Source organism: Cynocephalus volans, chromosome 2, assembly GCF_027409185.1.
Source record: "Cynocephalus volans isolate mCynVol1 chromosome 2, mCynVol1.pri, whole genome shotgun sequence".
Lineage (NCBI taxonomy): Eukaryota > Metazoa > Chordata > Mammalia > Dermoptera > Cynocephalidae > Cynocephalus > Cynocephalus volans.
This window is the reverse complement of record NC_084461.1, coordinates 213,279,024-213,292,994: the sequence shown is the minus strand read 5'-3', so window position 1 is coordinate 213,292,994 and position 13,971 is coordinate 213,279,024. Positions and strand designations below refer to the sequence as shown.

Below are 13,971 nucleotides of genomic sequence, written 5' to 3'. Positions count from 1 at the left end.
GTAGGGATACAGAGTGCCAGTGGCTGGGGCTGGGGCCTTACCTTGAGCTTCCTCCTGGCATTGAATTTTTTCAGACACTCCACTGTCTCCTGTCTGTGCATCATGGAGGCCACCGTGGAACGTTGCTGTGGGGAGAGGGGCCGGGGCATCAGCTGTGCCCCTGAGGGGGCTCAAAGGAGCGGAGGGTCAGGGGAGAGGCCCAGGGAAGCAGGGCTTGCAGCACCCCAGGGCCCACCATGTGCTGAGAGCAACAGCCACCACCACGATGAGAGGCCACCTGTCCCCACCTGCCTGTGACTTCAAGCCTTGTCCCCTCACAGGCAGGACTGTGGTCAGGAGGAAGGGGCCTCCTCTACCTTCCAATGCCATCTTTACAAGGCCATCCCAGGGACCTCGACAAGGAAGTGATCCCAGGCCCCTCCACCAGGAGCCCCCCCGAGAGGGCACCAGGATGACTTACGCAGACCCACGGGTGCTTCAGGGCCTCATGGGCCGTGATGCGCTTGGCAGGGTTGATGGTCAACATCTGGTTGATGAGGTTTTTGGCTTCAGGAGTGACGGTGTCCCACTCAGGGGATGGGAACTACAGAAGGAAACAACCCAGGCCGGGTCTGAAGCCCCCACCTAGGCAGGGGCTGGAATTCTCCATGGGGTTTCATCCCCTGCCACGAATCTGGGAGAGCAGGACCCAGCACTTGGCCACACATAGGGCTTCCCCACTCCCAGTCTCTTCCCAGGCTGCCCTGGGGAGGGTAGCAGTCCAAACGGGGTCCCAGGGCACTCACGTCATAGGCTCCAGCCTTAATCTGCTGATACAGCTTATGCTGGTCCTCGTCCCAGAAGGGCGGGTACCCCACCAGCAGGATGTACAGGATCACCCCTGCGGACGGGGCCATGAGGGCTGCAGCCACACCAGGAGGCTGCCTACCATGCAGCCCATGCCCTGCACCCCATGGCCCCCGAGAGCACTGGGGTCCTCAGCATTCCTGTGCCTCCACCCTGGTGCAGCAGACATGTGGGCAGATGGCACAAACAGCCCCCTACCCACTCCCAACCACTCATGGGCAGCCTGAGCCCAGCTCCCTGCTGCTCCCCCACCCCCGCATGGAAGGAGACCCCTGCCCAAGGAGGCAGCCCTGCCAAGTGGCCCGTTGGGTCTCACCACATGCCCAGATGTCCACGGGCTTGCCATAGGCCTCCTTGCGAAGAACCTCAGGGGACAGGTAGCCTGGTGTGCCTGCAAACCCTAGCAAGAGGGGATGGGACTATGAGGGGCTATGAGGGGCCCTGAGGGGCCGCGGGCATCCCCCCCACCCTCAGGCACTCACCAAACCATGCCTGCTGGTCCCCCTGCACCTCGATAGCCAGGCCAAAGTCTGCCAGCTTCACCGCAGCACCCTTGCACTTGCTGGCCAGGAGCAGGTTCTCCGGCTGCAGGAGGCGACCAGCACCAGGGCACATTGTTTACACCCAGAGGGGAGGTTTACAGTGGGGGAGGGGGTGTTACAAAACAGAGGACAGCAGTTTGCAGGAGGGGATGTACAGATCTGACTCCCTACCATGTGGGCATCCCCGGGGTACAGCTAAGTCACGGGCCCTAGGTCTGCATCCCACAAGTCCTGGCCTTTCAGAGGGAGTTGGCTCTCAGCCCAAGCTTGGATCCCCTGCACCTCAGAATGGGGATCTAGGGGGCCACTTGAACCAAAACCTTGAGCTCACCCTTACAAGCAACCACGATGTTCCCCACAGCCCTGGGGCAGGCCATATGGGAGGCTGCAGGGGGCTCCCAGGGTCCTGGGACTCCCATTGGCAGAGGGGCTACAACAGTGGTGGTGGTGGGGCTACTGGGAGGTTCAGGCACTTCTTGCTGAGACAGTGACTCCCAAAGGCCAAAGAGGAACACTCAGGGGCCCCAGTGCCCGGGGCAGCCCAGGACGTCCACCCACCCAGTCTCACCCAGCCCTGGTCAGCCCCTCCACACAGGGCAGAAAGGAGGTCCCGGCTCTGACCGCCTGCCTGTCGGGCACCCCCAGGTGAGGAAAGGCTGCTCAGGCCTTTCAGGTGGCAGCACCCTTACTCAGGCTGGAAGGACATTTTTTCCCTATGCAGGAGAGGCCAGGTAGGCTGCTGTCCTCAGACTGGGGGCACTTGAATCTGAGAAGGTCTTAGCTGCTGCATCCCCGGGGACCGTCCTGTCCAGCCTCCAAACCCACAGGGCTCTGGCCCATCCCCACGGTGGCCAGTGCCAACCAGGGAGCCCACAGCTGTGGCTTTTCTCACCTCTGACCACCAGGAGGCGCCCGAGAGCCCTCAGATCCCCACCAGCCTCCCGCGCCCTTCCCTTCGGGAAGCCCTGGCAATTCATCCACTGCACGCACCACCCTGCAGCTTGATGAGCCACTCGATGTGAGAATACGCTAACCCTGTGTGGGAAGATCTGTATTCTCCTGAGCTGTGAGGGCTCCAGCTCTGGCAATCCTCAGACCCCACACAGCAGAAACCCAGAGCTTCCTCCGAGGGCCCTATAGAGTAGGAGGGGACAAGGCCTCCTGCCCTCTTGTCCCTTGCTTCAACCTCCCTGCCTCAAGGCTGGAGCACTGTGTCCCTGCCCACCAGGCATCGACCTAGAGTCCCTGGGACCCCTTGATTTGGCTGACGTGAGCAGGGCAGGGGGCCCCAAGCTTCTTGCACACCCACATTGGAAGCCTGGAAGGAGGGAAAGAGGCTGTGCAGAGCAGACACCATGATATTTCTTCCCGTGGAGAAGGAGCATTAAGTGATTGGCCGAGGAAGCACTGGGCAAGGAGGTGTGTGTGGGTCCACCCCTGCTGGGCTGCACATTTGTGTCTCTGCCTCCAGGCTCCATGCTGGCCCCTCCCAGTCCCCCTGAGAGGGACCTGACCATCTGTCTCTGCCACCATCCTCCAGGTGGTGACAGGTACCCCACAATGGCACCACTTCTGGGGCTGTCTCAATCAGATGGTGGGATTTCTCTCCAGGAGAGGAGGCACATTCTGTCCCCTTTGATGATGTGGGAGGCCACAGCAAGGATTGCCCCCTGAACTGAGGAGGGGAGAGCACTGGCCTCCACTTCTCTGTCTTGGCCTCAACGTTAACCAGATCAATGGCTGGGTAGGGAAACAAAGTGTCCATGCCCCCTCACAGCAGAACCTCTGAGTCCCTGCACCAACCCAGGGCCCCTGAGGGAGGCTGACTCCAATAAGACAGAGCAGGACCCTTGGGACATGCAGAGGAGAGGGAGGAGGCAGTGGGGACATGTGGAGGGGCACCAGAGAGACACCTTCCCCAGAACAGCTGCAAACACCAGCCCCCTCATCAATGGCCTAAGGAAGTGTGTGACCCCCATTCAGCACAAATGCCCACAGGAAGTTTGGTGTTAAACTCCAGCAGGGTGACAGGCCCAGGGTCCACACTGCCCACTCAGAGAAATGAAATTGGCTCAGCCAAGGCTTGGAGAAGATGCGGTTGAAGGAGGAGGACAGGGCATTGGAAGGAAGGAAGGAAGGGAAGGGAGGAGGAGAGAGGGAAGATGGCTTCTGAGAGGCCCCAGCCACTCTGCGCCCTGGGGGGTGACCAAATCTTTTGAACAGAACCCAGAACTTCTTTGCTGAGAGCTGAACTGTGGGCAGCAGAGACTTGGAGAAAGGGTTGGGAGGACTCGGCAGAGCCAGGTGAGGCCTGCTCTTGCCACCCTGCTCCCAGTGGCACCAGCCCTCTGCCATCTGTGTCCCCACCGACCAGGGACACTATTTGGTGGGAGCCCAGAAAGTGAGACCCTGAGTGCACGTTTGTTAACAGGCTGATTTCTGGACTGCACCCCCCACCAGCCCTGGAGGCCTGGAGGCATTGGGAGGGACATGTGCAGACACCCCCCACACATGTGCACACACATGCACATGTACACACATCCATATGAGCACACACACATCATGCACACACATGTGCACAAGCATGCACACACACGCCCATCCTCGTGCGCATGGCTGTACATGTGTGCACACAGAGCCCATAACACATTTGTGGACTCACATGCACACCCACATGTATACATGCACAGAGTGGCATGGGGACTCACCTTGAGATCTCTGTGGACGACCCCCATTTGGTGACAATGGAGAACGGCCTCCAGGATCTGCTGGATGCAGTGACTGTGGCAAACAGCAGGTGGTTAGTGGGAATCGCCCCCGGGGTAAGGCTGGGGGAACAGCGAGAGGAGGCATGGGTGGTGATGGTGATGTGCTATATGGTACTGGCTGCGGTCCCCAGCCTGGGGGACAAGGAGGACATAGGGAACCAAGGGGAAAGGAGGTCCTGGCCAGGAGAGGGCTTTGAGGCTCCGCCGCCGGCCCTGGCCCTGCCTTCACAAGGGGCCCACATGTGATGGGGAGGCAAGGCCAGGCCCACGGAAGGGACTTTTCCCAGTGCACCCTCTTCCCAGGCTCATGTTGGCCAAGCCTGACCCTAAGCTGGGCACCCTTGGGAGGGAGGCCAAGTTGAGTCTGTACCCTGCAGGGCAGGCTGTGGTGAGGGGGTGGGCATGGGGTAGGGAACCAAGGCAGGGAAGGGCCAAGGCAGGGGCAGGTGGATGCCGTGGTGTGTGGCGAGCCCCAGGCACCAGGACCCCACTCTGCTCTGGAGCAGGAACAGTGCGCTAGTGCTTGCGCTATTTCACTTAAATAAACTGAATTTAAACTTCCACACTGGCTAGTGGCGTCAGGGTGGGACCGCTCAGCTCAGGCAACACTGGGGGCATCTAGCTCAGCTCTGGGGTTTTGAGGGGCCCGCGGGGCCCTGTGTGCACGGCTGGGTCTCCTGAGCACAGACAGCTTCCCTGCAGCCCTTCCTCTGGCAGGCAGGGAGGCTGTCAGCAGAAGTCCCGAGCTACCCAGGAGGTGACTGGCTGGAAGTGTTGGCAGAGCAGCCCTCAGGCACTTCCCTGACACCTGTCTTCGGGCACATCAGACCAGGGCCATCCAGCCCTGCACACATGAGACCCTGTGGCCTGAGCCTGCCTTCCTAAGTGCTCCTGGTGCCAGGCATAGGCCTCTTGGGGCCCCACCCAGTGCCCCACCCTAAGGGACAGCTCCACCTTGCAGGGCAATGGCAGCCACCACCCCAAGGCCACCTGCTGGGCCTAGAGGCCTGTGCTAAGGCTGTCTGAAGCCCACCTGCCGGAGGCTCAGTCACGGCCCCTCTGGGAGGGGCGCAGAAGGGACAGGTAGGCCCCTCAGGACCCTCCTATCCCAGCCAGGTCCTGTGTGGGGTAGGACAGTGGGGTGACCAAGGATCAGAGGGAGGGGTGGTCTTTGTTTTCCTAATGGCAAACCCAGAGAGGCCATAGGAGTCCAGCCTCTCCCTCAAACAGCTCCCCACCTCCTGGCCACATCTGGACACCACCAGCTACCGCATTAAAGAGCAAATCCGAGGTTCCTCCCTGAAGAAACCCAGCCCTCAGATCCCAATGGGATGGTGGATGCCTAAGGTCTGTGGGGCTCAGAGAAGCCAGGCCCGCACCTGTGAAGACAGCCCCTCAGTGCCTCCCCTTCAATGTCACCAAGGACAGGAACTACAATCCCATCTCCACTCTGACATGCCCTGGGGTCTCCAGCCCCTCACTGCCCTAGGGTCTCCTGCCCTTGGCCAAAGCATCTCCCCCACTGTCCAGCTGCTCCCCAAGCCCCCTTGGCCACCTTTCCAGCTCCTGCCACTCCTGTCAGGGGCTGTGTCCCTGCAGCTTGCCCGTGACGAGCCACCGTAAGGAGTCTGACACCCTCATCTGTCCCCAAGGGAGCCCGGCACCTGTTACATTGGAGGGTGTCAGTCCCCTGTGAGCAGCTGGCTGTGTCCCTGGCAAGGCCCGTGAGCCTCACCCACTCAAGCCGGTTGAGGGGCCTCACTCGAGTGGGCAGAGCTCAGCCTCCCACAAGTGTCTAGGATGGAAAGCCAAGGCCAGTGGGGCTGAGGCAGTGGGTCAGATGTCCTCCCAGACCCTGTGGAATGCATGAGGGCTCAGTGTGACCCCCTTCCTGCGCACCTGCGCAGTGTGGATGGCCGGCTCCCGTGGCCATTCTTGGCCCTGCTTGTCTTGGAAAGGGATGTAGATCTCTGGCCCTTCCATCCAGCCTATCACCGTGGTCTGCTGCAGCCCTGCAGGCTGGCCTTTCCTTTGCCCTCAGATGCTCTCCAGCAGAGTGACTTGTGTGGAGCCTGTGACCATTGTAAGGCCCACCTCCCTGGACGTGGCCCACAGGGGTTGGGCCTGCACCACACACACCTCACAATCTAATGCTGAGGACAGGAGGCAGCACCAGACTCGGGGCACTTCCTCCAGCGTGAATCCTGGCTGCAGCTCCGGGTTGTGCCGTGTCCCCTGTCCTCCAGCGGTCACCCCTCAAGGATGCCTTCCCGACACCACAGTCAGCATGCCCAGTCCTCCTTGACCTCTCCTCCTGGCAGTGCTGGGCCCTAAACCAACGCCAGAGACACGGTGACTATTGAGCCAGTGTCTGGGCTACACCTCTCCATGGTGACCATGAGGGTCTCACAGGGATTGGCATGTGTTGCTGTAATTAAGCCTCCCCCTTAACCCCCATCCACTTGTCATACAGGCTGCAGGCTCTTCACATCCATGCTCATGAACGAGTTGGCTAAGCTCTTCCCCTGTTCCCATGTGAGACCGTGGCCCAGGAGGGCGAGGCCAACTCCACCTGTCAACAGCGAGCACCTTCCTCAGGCAGGGCCGATCCCTCTAGGGGCTTTTCTTCATGTTCTGAATGGTTTAGGAGGTCACTCTTATGGTCAGAATTGTCCCCAAGCAGCATCCTGGGCGTCATTCTCATAGTCTGGGCTCTGATGTCTCCCCTGGGGACAGTCAGCATCTCACTGGGTCCCTCCACCTTCCTTTCATGAACCATATTGCTTTTTAAAGTTTTTGAAAAACAGATTCTACATGTTTTGAACTTCGCTTTCTCCATTTTAAAAAAGACATGGAGAGCTCTCAGTTTCCTCACCAACTCCAAAGTTAAAATCCTGCTTCCTCCCAAGAGGGATTTCCAACGTCCTTGGTTAGAAACAAGTTCAGAAAAGCAATTCCTGTCTCGTTCCCTTCTTCTCCCAAGATGCGGCTCATTGGAGATCATCAGATGCTCCACTTTCAGCAGCGCCAGGCATCTGGAGTCACTACCACACCTGCCCAGGCCAGGCCTGCACTTATTAGGACAGCGCCGTTCCCACTGGCTCTGACCACGCGGCTACACCCACTCCTGCCTGGCGCCTGGTCCCCTCTCTCTGCCTTAGCACAGCCCTGACTCCATTCGGTGCTTCCCCCTGGGGTTAGGCCAAGCCCCGCTCCTCTGCCATGCTCCTGCCATGAGTTCCCTGCAGTGCCTATGGGGCGACCACCCACAGGGCCTCCCGGGCAGACCCTCCAGCGGGCACTGCTGTTGAAGCACGGGCGCAGGGGTCAGACCCATGCAGGCCGACATGACCCCCTTGCCGGCAGGGCGCAGGGCTTGGAGAGGTAAAGAGGGCACCTGAGGTTGGTGGCATCTGTGGCACCAGCCAAGGAGCAGACTTTCCAGGAGGCTCCCTCATTCCCTCCCCTGCCCCTGCGACACTCAGCCTCCAAAATCATGCCCAGATTCCAGCACCCCCACAGGACTTGGGCTGCTTGCCCCTCCTCAGCCTTGCTACCGAGAAACCCCCTTGAGCCCCAGCCCCCAAGAGAGGGAGCAGAGTGTGTGAGACAAGACCAGGGGTCTGCAGGCGGGACAGGGAGAAGCCCCGGCCCCATCCCTTCTGGACCAGTTTGAAGGGACCCCAAACAGCCAGGGGCACCCTCCACATAGAGAGTCCTCTGGGGAGAAGTGGGGACACCTGCCGTGAGAGCAGGGAGCAACCATGCCTGGCAGGGGCGCAGCAGGCCCTCCCCTCCCAGCACACTACAATTGGCTCCTGTGAAGCCTCCTGGGACCTGAAGAGCCAGACAAACTCCTGAGGACCCTGGAAAACCCCAGCTTCTCCCTTCCTGAGCCCACCCTGAAGCCACTCCAGTCCTGGGCAGGGGTCCCCAGCACCCAGGCAGCTCTGTGCCTCCCTGGCCTGTGACAGAGGATCTGAGGGCCAGGCGGGTAGGGCTTCTGCTGCTGGGCCAGGCCGCCAGGGCCCGAGGGGTGCTGTGTGGCCATCAGAGACACAGACCGAGAAAGACTGGGACAATGAGCAAAAAGTGGCTGAGGCCACCCCGTGGTGGGCAGAGGGGCTGACGCCCTGGTGTGTGGAGGAAAGCCGCACAATGACCCCTCCACCCCTGTGGCCAGAGCTGCGTGGGCCCAAGCCCGTCCTGGGTGGTCTCCTCCAGGCTCGGCCTCAGGGGGCATGGCTTCAGGGAGGCTGACTTGGGGCAGGACCCCCAAATCACAGGGGGGGATGAGAGGATTCACAAGAGCGGGGGAGGGTCCGGGAGCTGAGGACGTTGAGAATGGGGGGGGGGGGCTCAGAGAGGACAGGGCGCTGGGGGGCAGGGAACAGAGCAGGGGCTATGGGCGGGACAGTGGGCAGGGTGGGGGCTGTCAGAGGGCTGCAGGGAGCCCCAGGCCCCAGGGTGGTACCCAGGAGGTGTTCAGTCCAGGCACTGCCAGGACTCTGTGCCGTGGGGTCCCCTCTGTGGGTGGGAGGCTCCAGTGGGCCAGATGCCCCCTCCTCAGGCTTGAGTCCGTGCTCCAGTGTGTTCTGTGATGCTCCCCACCCAGCACTTCAGAGCAGGAGGAGGTGGCTCTGTCCCACTTTCCTTTTCTTTATTTTGGCAGCTGGCTGGTAAGGGGATCCGAACCCTTGACCTTGGTGTTACCAGCACCACGCTCTCCCAAGTGAGCTAACCAGCCAGCCTTCTGCTTTTCTGATAAGTCAAATATAAAGAAAAGCCTCGTCTTCCTCCATGATCCTCCATGCCAAGGGGACAGGCCACGTCCAGGCTGTTTCGCAAAATACAAAGTCCTTCCTCAAGGAACCTTAGAAAAGAAACCAGTGCCCCTGAGCCCTGGGAACACTGGGGCACAGCAAGGACAGCTGATCTGCCCCCCAATCAGTGCAAGACCACTCAGAGGAGACTGGTCAGGAATACAGAATTGCATTGGGTGCAGTTTGATGAAAAGACTCAGGCCCAGTCCAGGGTTTCTACACAACCCAGGTGCACCAGATTTCACCAGATCCGAAAGTACCTATAAAGTCAACCATTAAAACCTGAGCTGCACAAAAAGCCTTCCCCAGGGAATCAGCAGCAAAGCAGCAATTTAGCTCAACCACCGAGCTCAAGTGCTAATCCCCACAGGAAGTTCCCCCACTTTAGAAGTAAGAAAAGACAACAAATTAGTTCCAGTGTAGAGCTTAAGTGGTGGGAACAGCAAATAATCCAACACAGAATTGAAAGAAAAAACAAAATACCCACAACCAGAGACAGAGTTTGATAACTAGTAAAGGTCTCATTTCACCAAAGAACACCTCTAACACCTAAAAGGACTGGAAATCCCCTGGGCTACCAAGCCAGAAAGAGGGGAGGGCTGGAGGCCTCAGCCATGCCCCTCAAAACCTGCAACCAGCCCCAAGGATGGGGGCCAAGGGCCTCAGCAATGCCCCCCCCCGCCCCACTGTATGAGCAACCAGCCCAGCGATGACCACTGAGCTGCCGCAGCAGGCACCCCAGGCTCTCCCAAGCCAGGGTGGTGGGGGGGCCGAGGGTCTTGACCACAACCCTGCCACTCTCAACCAGCCCAGTGACAACTAGCAAGCCTCAGCAAAGAAGGGCCCTAGGTTCCTGAGCTAGGATGGTGGGGGGCTATTGCCACACTCCCTTGACATCTGCACCCAGCCTGGCAATGACCAAGCCACTGCTGGAAGCCCCCCAGTCTCCCCTGTGGGAAAGAAGGGGGTGCCACAGGCCTCAATCCCACCCTTACTCCTTCCTCCTTCCTCCATCCCATTTCCTTCCCCTTTCCCCGCCCTCCCCCTCCCAACTGCTCTACAACATCCTAGAATGTAAAAAATACATATTAATAAAATTTTTTAAAAAATAAGTTCTTAAATAGACAAAATAAAACATTTAAAATCACCTATAACTCTTCTGCCTAGAGAGGGCCACTGTTGGCCTTTTATCTTCTTTCAATGCACACCTCTGTGGCAGAGCAGCAGTGGGCAGAGCCCAGCAGGCAGAGAGTGATGGCCCTCAGCTGTCCCTGAGCTAAGATGAACTGCTACAAGTGACACCTCCGTCATGGTGGCATCTGGCCTGTTCCACAACACGCCACAAGTGGCCTATCCTTCCAGGGACAGAAACGCTGTCATCTCCCAGCTGACATGTGCCATCCCTCAATCTGGTACCAAGCAGTCATGCCACAAACAGCAGTCTCTGAGACTATCCATCCCTCATCCCCCTGGGCGCGGAAAAGAGGTGGCCTCTCAGCCTGTGCTGAGGTTTCAGGTCTCACGGCTTCCTGCTCCTGCCCCAGGGTGGGGGTGAGCAAGGCTGCAGGGGACCTGGGGGAGATCCAGCAGCCCTTTTCCCAGCCAGCTGCCACCAGTTCAGGTTGTTGACTTCCCTGGGCTTTAAGCTCAAGCTGGACACTGTGGGAGGGACTCCTGGCCCATCTCTTTGGGAAAAGCATTTGGAAACTGCTCATCTCTGTGAGGAAGTTAGCCAAGGGTGCCCATTATGGGCCATGAACTAAGACATCCAAGCAAAGGCAAGAGGATACCCACGACCACACTGTCTCCTTCTCCTCCCCGACAGCCACCCCAAGGACAGCACCACCTCTGTGGGACAGTTCTGGCCCCAGGTAAATGCAGCAGGCATGGGCCACTCTCTACCTGGGCCACAACCCCGTGCTGGTCAAGGACACAGGAGCTGCCCCTGCTCCTTGGCCTGCTCAGAGAGCTCCCAGCAGGGCTAGGTGGGGCTGTCAGCTGGGCAGACAGACTGACCTTCTGCTCAGCCAACCCTGTGCCTGGGCCATGGAAAGGACACTATCACACAGGAATAGGCACGGGTTAGAAGAAGGGGCAGGAGTGGGGCTGAGTGAGGGATAAGAGAGGAAGTGAGGGAAGACAGGGCAGGACAGTGTGAGGGCTCCACACCCACCTGGCATCAGCCTCACTGTAGTACTCTCTGGCCACGATGTCTTCAAAGAGCTCCCCACCAGTAACCCTGTGGGAAAAGCACACAGGGGTCACAGATTCTGGAGATCCCAAACCCCATCACCTCCATCACCACCACCACCACCACCACCATCACCATCACCATCATCACCATCAACACCATGATCTTCATCAACACCATCACCATCAACACCACCACCATCACCACCATCATCAGCATCACCATCAACACCATCATCACCACCACCACCACCAACACCATCATCAGCATCACCATCAACACCATGATCATCATCAACACCATCACCACCACCATCACCATCAACACCACTACCATCACCACCATCATCAGCATCACCATCAACACCATCATCATCATCACCATCACCACCACCATCACCATCATCACCATCAACACCATCATCACCACCATCACCATCAACACCACCACCATCACCACCATCATCACCATCACCACCAACATCATCACCACCACCACCACCAGCAGCATCACCATCTTGACCCTATTACCATTGTCACCTAGGACTGACAGCTAACCACTGCTTACTCACGTATGATGATATTTAACATTTCAGTGCTCACAACCATTCCATGACATGGGCACTATTATACTCCATTTATGGAGAAGATGACTGAGTTTCAAAGCTCTGAGTGACTCGCCCAGAGTGGGCAGCACAGGAGTTTGCACCAAAGCTCTGCACTGCTATACCCAGGCCTTGGGACACTAACTCCATGTCTAAGAAGATCTGGTTTCCCCTCCTCAAGCCGCCCCAGGGCCAGAGTCGTTGCCCTTGCTTAGGAGTGGAGGGGCCAGAAGATACAGTGCCTGGGTCTGGCCTCCCTGGTGGGCCGAGGTCTTGAGGTGCTCCCATCTCCAGTAGGGAGCAGAAATGAGGGCCAGACGGGAGGTGTCTGCCGCATAGCCTCCTGCCCTGAGTCCCCACCCTGTGAGTGGACATTAGGCTCCACCGTCAGGACAGAACTGTAGGTCAGGAGCTGCTGTAGGGAACCCAGAAGGGGTCTGAGCTGCCCAGGGTCCCCTGGGTTGGGCAATGTGGGCGTGGAACAGAAAGGTAGAGGGGGCAGATGCACACCAGGAGGGCAGGGCAGAGCCCTCTCTGGGACTGCCCTAGCCCCTCACCCACTCAGCCCCTTCTGAGTCTGCTGAAGACTCATTGAGAGGCCCCCACCTCCTGTGTCCCTGCATGGAGGGGTGGCGTGGGGCCCCAGGGCACCTCCCTCTGCACCCTTACCCTCTCTCCAGCTCCCTGCCTGCTCCTGGCTACACCGCCCTGGGTGCTGGGTTTCCCTATCTGCACTTCAGTTTTTCCCTTTAGCTCTGGAAGGCGGGGCTTGGGTCTTCTCATTTTTGTGCCCAGCACACAGGGCAGGGCTGGGCCACAGCAAGGACAACCCAGAGGAGTGGGGACTATTGGAGAGGTGGCCCTGTCATGGGTGGGTGTCCTCTCAGCGTTGGAGGAAAATACAAAGGAGGATTGTTAAGCGTTAACAGTCCCCTGCTCCAGACCAACCGGGCCCTGATCCCATTGAGTCCCCCCAGCAGCCCCTGGGATGAGGAGCCTCTGTGGCCCCCCTCTGCCCTACAGGAGGCCAGGGCTCAGCGCAGGCAGTGCCCACCTTCCCTGAGTCACAGCAACATGAGGATGAAATGCACCAAGAAGACACCAGCACCCCTGGCCTGAAGCAGATCATTAAAGGACCAGGGGTCCCTTTCCTATCCCCCATTCTTTGTCCTGGATGGGGGTTGGGGTTGGGGGCTCTGCCTCTGTTGCAGGACTGGCCCTGCTGTCCTATGTCCCTTAACACACACCAGCGGCACCCAGCACTGTGCCCCACTCACCCTCCCTCCAACCTCAGCACCTCTCTCCTCTCACTCCTCACTGCTGCCACGTCTCTGCTACTGACTAGCACCCACTGACCATGAGGAAACTAAATGATGTCCAGGTGGGGACTTCCTAGGCCTGGCTCCTGAGCTCAGCCTGTCTGAGTGTGTATGCACACATGTGTGTGCATGTGTGCACATGTATGCTGGTGTGTGCCTGTGTGCATGCATGTCTATGTACATTTTTGTGTACACAGCTATGCATGTGTGCACCTGTATGCTGGCATGTGCCTGTGTACATGTGTCTTGTACATGTGTGTCTCTGTGAACTCACATGCACGTACACCAGTTTGTATGAGTGCCTGTGTTTGCACATGTGTACATGTGTGATGATGTGCACGTGTGTGCACACATGTGTACATCTGTGTAGCTGTGCACATGCATGTACACTGGTTTGCATGTGTGGATGTGTGTGCTTGTGTACATGTGTGCTGGTGTGTCTAGGTACGTATGTATGTGTGTCTCAGGCCCGAGGGGCATGTGCATGTATACATAGCCAGTGTGTTTGTGCATGTGTGTGCACGCATGCATGCCTGGGGCAGGAGGATCAAATCCTGGTTCTAGCCCAGGCAAGGAGCTGCATGTCCCAGCACCATGTATTAGCTGTTCAGGTCTCAGCATGCATGGCTCACAGATTAGGCTCTGTAGACCCGGAGTCCCACTAGGTCTTGGACCAGGGCAGCAGCTCAGAGGAGCCTTCTGAGGAGAGCCTCACCTGGGCCAGGACCAGGCCCTTGGGAGCCCTGTGTGCTCAGAAAAATGCAGATGGGTTAATGGCACCTGGTACTCCCTGGCTGGGACCGCCTTGTGGTTCAGAGCTTCGGGGCAGGGAGTTTGTGCCTCCACCCCCACATGGGTTGCTGCAGAGACTTGGGAGC

The 13,971-nt window shown here is 58.7% G+C and overlaps 1 protein-coding gene and 1 non-coding gene across 8 annotated transcripts in view; both read right to left on the bottom strand.

Annotated features, from left to right (window-relative positions):
* CAMK2B (calcium/calmodulin dependent protein kinase II beta) overlaps positions 1-13,971 on the bottom strand; it is a 100,453-nt gene that overhangs the window by 20,542 nt on the left and 65,940 nt on the right. For all 7 annotated transcript variants that reach the window (XM_063084418.1, XM_063084422.1, XM_063084413.1 and 4 more), the window contains exons 5-11: positions 11,153-11,218; positions 4,097-4,169; positions 1,329-1,431; positions 1,163-1,246; positions 786-880; positions 461-583; positions 42-125 (exon numbers count right to left, since the gene is read on the bottom strand). In XM_063084418.1, coding sequence (XP_062940488.1) covers positions 42-125; positions 461-583; positions 786-880; positions 1,163-1,246; positions 1,329-1,431; positions 4,097-4,169; positions 11,153-11,218 — 628 coding nt within the window. The remainder of the gene's footprint in view (positions 1-41; positions 126-460; positions 584-785; positions 881-1,162; positions 1,247-1,328; positions 1,432-4,096; positions 4,170-11,152; positions 11,219-13,971) is intronic.
* On the bottom strand, positions 8,830-8,903 carry TRNAT-GGU (transfer RNA threonine (anticodon GGU)). The gene has a single exon. It is a non-coding gene; the product is annotated as a tRNA-Thr (tRNA).